Source organism: Ursus maritimus, unplaced genomic scaffold (assembly GCF_017311325.1).
Source record: "Ursus maritimus isolate PB19 unplaced genomic scaffold, ASM1731132v1 scaffold_23, whole genome shotgun sequence".
NCBI lineage: Eukaryota > Metazoa > Chordata > Mammalia > Carnivora > Ursidae > Ursus > Ursus maritimus.
In genome coordinates this window covers 37,613,674-37,619,015 of record NW_024424786.1, presented here as the reverse complement: position 1 = coordinate 37,619,015, position 5,342 = coordinate 37,613,674, and the positions used below count along the sequence as shown (strand labels likewise).

Sequence of the window (5,342 nt, the reverse complement as noted above, 5' to 3'; positions counted from 1 at the left end):
AAAAAAAAAAAAACCAAACAACTTTCTAAGCATGAAAGAAATTAAAGAAATCTGCAGGAGGGAAAAAAACAGTGAATACCTCTTGCTACATAAAACAAATAAAATCCTCCCAGAAGTCATAAATAAGACCAAAAGGCAGAGAACTCATGAGGAAAGGGGCTTCACTGTTGAGATCCCTCTATTTAATTTTTGCCTAGCCCTTTGGAGCAGTTTGTTTACCGGGGCCTGGAGATAAGAGGCCTGGTCTCCTTGCTCTGGAGGTCAGAGGCTGGCTCAACACCCCAAGGCCTGGCCACATGGGGCCAGGTGGGTGGCCCTGGTGTGGTATGTGGTATGTGGGCCTGGCAGGAGACAAGGCCATCGGACCCGCTGTTGCCGGGGTCCCTCTGAGGGCAGCAGCATGGTCCTGTGGACGCCGGGGCACAGCTCTACCAGGAACCCGGCAAATATCTGGCCTTTTTCCCCCACACATGTGTAAGAGGAGAGGATTTCCGCAGGGCACTGTGGCCCCGGCCACGGTTTTTCAGATGCTACTAGCAACAGGGTAACCGGATTTCCAAAAACTGCCATTCCACCACCGGCCCAAAGCTGGCACCGAAGAGGTGTCTAGGGGGAGGAGGTGTTGGGAGAGGCTTCGCTGGCCACGGCGCAGAGCGGAAAGGAAGCCTTCCTGCCAGCAGAGCTGGTGAGACTAGATTTCTGGTGTTAGGAACGCAGAGAACATCTGGCAGGAGAGCCAACAGCTCTCCAACATGAAGCCTCATGCAGAAAGGGAAGCCTTTGTCTTCACTCATCAGAAAGCCCCAAGTTAATCAGCTGTGATAACTGGACATCTTTAATCAAAGCTAGCAAACAGCTTCCTAGAAGAAAGAGGCAAGCAGCAGGTACTTTGGAAGAGAATATAATCCCTGCCTGGTCAGAGAGGCTGCTGGCTTCCCAAGTACTGAATGTTGGCCAATTTCCCTTGCAACGGACAGCGTCGCAGAAAACCCGTGTTTCTGCTCCGATATTCTCTTGGGTGGCACCGAGATGGAAGAGACAGGGTACAAACTAGAACTGGAGGAACAGCCTCTCTCCTCTCCTTGTTCCAAGCCTCGGATGCCAACATTGCCAGGAATACACCCCTGGTGGGACTCCAAGACCCTGTTCCTTCCTCAATGGTGCTCGCTCGACAGATGCTTACTGAGCGCCTCCTCTGTGCCCGGCACTGCGATGCTTACAAGCTGTACTAAAACCAACAGGATCCTCTAAACTTGGGCTAACCTCATCACCGTACGTCCCAAAGGCAAAGCATAGGTAGATTTTTTGGTAAATTAAGCCCTAACGTAGAGGCTGTCCCATAGGGGCTCTACTTTCTAAAAAAAATGTGTTAGAGGAGGGCATTCTTTAAAGGCATTGGGGTGCTTTTATTAAAAAGAAATTGAGAATTAGCAACAAGTTTCCTATCTTACAAAATAGCATGGGTTACATGATGGTATAGAAATACAACGGAGCACCGGACGGACCCAGGCAAAGGCCAGTGCACTTGGACTTCCAGAAAGAGGCCCGTGTTTGGTAAGGTGGCAAGTCGAAGAATAGGATGTCTAACTTTTAATTCTGGTTTTTATTTTTATTTATTTTTTTTAAAGATTTTATTTATTTATTTGACAGAGAGAGCAAGAGAGCACAAGCAGGGGGAACAGCAGAGGGAGAGGGAGAAGCAGGCCAGGGAGCCCGATGCGGGGCTCGATCCCAGGACCCTGGGATCATGACCTGAGCCAAAGGCAGATGCTTAACCATCTGAGCCACCCAGGTGCCCCTAATTCTGGTTTTTAAAATGAATACACGCTGGGGCACCTGGGTGGCTCAGTCAGTTAATCGTCTGCCTTTGGCTCAGGTCATGATCTCTAGGTCTTGGGATCAAGGCCCCCCCCCCCTGCCCCAGTCGGGCTCCCTGATCAGCAGGGAGTCTGCTTCTCCCTCTCCCTCTGCCCCTCTCCCCTGCTCATTCTCTCTTTCTCTCTCAAATAAATAAGTAAAATCCTTAAAAACATATAAATAGTTCATAGCAGAAATCTCCACAATAGCTAAACTGCAGAAGGAGATGAGATGCCCTCAACAGACGAATGGATAAAGAGGATGTGGTCCATATATACAATGGAATATTACTCAGCCATCAGAAAGGATGAATACCCACCATTTGCATTGACATGGATGGGACTGGGGGGGATTACGCTAAGTGAAATAAGTCAAGCAGAGAAAGACAATTATCATATGGTTTCACTCATATGTGGAACATAAGGAATAGCATGGAGGACCAGAGGGGAAGGGAGGGAAAACTGAAGAGGGGATAATCAGAGAGAGACACAAACCATGAGAGACTATGGACCCCCAGGAAACTGAGGGTTTCAGAAGGGAGGGGTATCCGGTGATGGGTACTGAGGAGGGCACGTGTTGTGATGAGCACTGGGTGTTATACGCAACTAATGAATCATTGACCACTTCATCAGAAACTAATGATGTACTGTACAGTGGCCAACTGAACATAATGAAAAAAAAAAAGGATTTTCAATTAAAAGGGCTATTCTAATTCTTAGTAAAAAAAATAAAATAAATTGTTAAATAATATAAATAAATAAATAAATAAATAAATAAATAAATAAATAAAAACAAATGTGTGCACATGAGTTTGCAGATAAAAGAAATCTGGAAGGACTTGTGTACTCTGTTGTCATCAGCGGCACGATATTTAGGGCAAAGGGGGATGATGGAGGTAACAGGAGATTCACTTTGTAATTTTGTGTATTTCTGTCATACTTAAATGCCTGCCACAGGTAAATCCTGTATTTATAATAGAAATTGAACCAACATAAACATAAGGCAGTGTGCTAGACTCTAGTCCAGACTAGAGAAGGAAATGACCTCGCTGTCAGATCCGGGGCCTCATCCTTGGCTCGCCACTAAACTGTAGGGTCCTGAACACATCCCCTCGCTCCGTGGAGCCTCCCTTTGTCACGTTTGGTGATGCAGGTTGGACCAGACCATGCTGACGTCCCTCTCAGCATCGAGGACTGTGGCTCTCCCAATAAGGCTTCCTTGAGCTGGTCTCTGGGGACCACGCTCGAGCCCTGGACTTGTGTCTGCCTGCTGAACCGGGACCAGAGCTCCCCGGCCCCCAGGAAGAAACGAGCCAGGAAGTGTTCTTCCCCAGCCCACAGGAGGGAGAGAGGCATCTATTGTTGATGCGGGGCTGGTGGTTCATTATTTACACACGAGGCCATTCCATCGACGTTCCAGCTTGAATAATTCAGGGCGTCCGGGAAGGGTTTCCAGATAAACAGCAGATGCAGTGCGTCTGGCTGACTCTCCAACCTACAGGACTCCTTCCCTGGTCCCTGCTCAGGCCAGACACTTCCCACGCCAACACAGACCCTCAGCGTACCTCAACGGGCTGCGATTCGCCCAGGACGAGCACATGCAGCATGTTCACATCGGGGTCCTTGTTGAAGATGTTGGGCTTGGCGTGATGCTGGAAGTGGCGATGATTCCACCAGTTGGCGGAGGCACCCTGCGGGGGGGAACGGGGTGAGCAGTGCAGTTCTCTGGGGGATAGGTTCCCAGTACCACCAATACTCAGGACTGACTGTGCCATCATACACACACAGGGCCTTGGGCCCCTGAGCCTCCGAATGCGGCCCTGTCAGTACTGAGTCCAGAGTGCTGGCCAGCTCTGAGGCCAGCACTTGGGAATGGAGCCAAGCCATGCCATCCCTCCGGGCCCGTTTCCCCAGCCCCCACAGCAATGGCGGTCGAGGCCAGCTGGTGCCAGAGCGCATGGCGAGCGCCTTGGCCAGTATGGGGTGGCCTCTGCCCTCTGCAAGTACCAGGTGAGAGCCTCCACACCCCTCAGCCTCTGCACGTCCCTCGAGAGCCGTGTGATACAAGGAGAAACACTTCCTGTTGCAGGAACGGTAAGAAGGGGTCTCTACCACGTGGCCCAGGATTCTACTCCGAGGTGTGTACCCAAGAGAAATGAAAACATGGCCACACAAAATTGTACGCCAATGTTCCCGTTATTCAAAATGACCAACAGGTGGAAACTGTTCGGCCATGCCATAGGAAGGTATGAATCAGCAGCTACAACGTGGACGGACCCTGGAAACACCTGCTGAGTGAACAAAGCCAGACACAAAGGACCGCATCCACGATTCCATGTATAGGAAATGTCCGGACTAGAGACTCTAGAGATAGAAAGATTAGCAGTTGCCTAGGGTTAGGGTTGGGGACACGTGGGAGCGATGAGGGGGTTGGGAGGTGGCAGCTAAGAGGTATGAGGTTTCTTTTGGGGGTGATGAAGATGTTCTCAGATCGACTGTGACGATGGTTGCATAAATCTGTGAATATTCTATAAGCAGTTGCCAAGAGACCATCCAACAGCCAGATAGGTTGCTGCCCTGAGCGGTGAGGACTCTGTGAGGTCCCAGCCAGAAGGCCACAGGGAGGCTTATGGAAGAGCTCCCGGGTTCTAACATGAAAATACAAAACCGCGATTCTAGGAGACGGGAAGCATTCCCTGAGTATTTATTTCAAGGTCACAAAGCTCTGTTTCACCAACTCAAGCTCTTGACCCAGTTTGGAGGCACGCCTGCCCCCAGAGTTGCCCTGTGGCCCGTAGAAGGAAATGGGACCCTATCGACCCTTCACTCTACTGGCGAACTACGGCTGGATCAATCAATGCTTGGGCCAAACATCTGACTAACTGCTAAAACAAACATTTTACTTGGAAGATAATTTGGCACAAACGCGGTCTCTGGACACGGAGAGGCACAGACGGGCACAGGTGTGGCCTTTGCCTGTAAGCCTGTGGTTCTCAAAACCCATCAGAGGAAAAAAAAATGTCAGTGAGCGAGGGCTCAGAAGATGGAGGAATCAGATGACACATTCACCTTTCCAGCCAGAAGGAACCCCACTCCTGGGAAAGGTCACATGGAAAGTCCCCAGCACAAAGAAGTCGAGGACCAAGCCACGTCAGGAGTAGGCAGATGTTTAGAAAACACCGACCCAGGGATGTTTGTGGAATGAATGAAGGAAGGAAAGAGAGATGAGCTGTGAACGCCCCGGTGATGAGTCAGCAAGGGGAGGCCGTCTCGCTCTCTCGGGACAGAGCTAGTCCTCTGCTGGGATTCTCTTCCATTCTTCACTAGGCGGAGCCCTGCTTCGTCTCCCCATCCAGAAGCCCTGCATGTCCTGGGATGAGAGGCAGCCCTGGGAATGAAGCAGTGATCCCGAGGCAAGCCCTGGCCCGGAGAGGGAGAGAAGGGCACCCCAGCACAGGGAGATGGGGCCGGGGAAGACCAGCAAGC

At 50.6% G+C, this 5,342-nt stretch overlaps 1 protein-coding gene across 2 annotated transcripts in view; it reads right to left on the bottom strand.

Annotated features, from left to right (window-relative positions):
* The window catches only part of LOC103678231 (acyl-CoA 6-desaturase), a 32,365-nt gene that overhangs the window by 13,670 nt on the left and 13,353 nt on the right, over positions 1-5,342 (bottom strand). For both annotated transcript variants that reach the window (XM_040639205.1, XM_040639206.1), the window contains exon 5: positions 3,422-3,547. In XM_040639205.1, the coding sequence (XP_040495139.1) occupies positions 3,422-3,547 (126 nt within the window). The remainder of the gene's footprint in view (positions 1-3,421; positions 3,548-5,342) is intronic.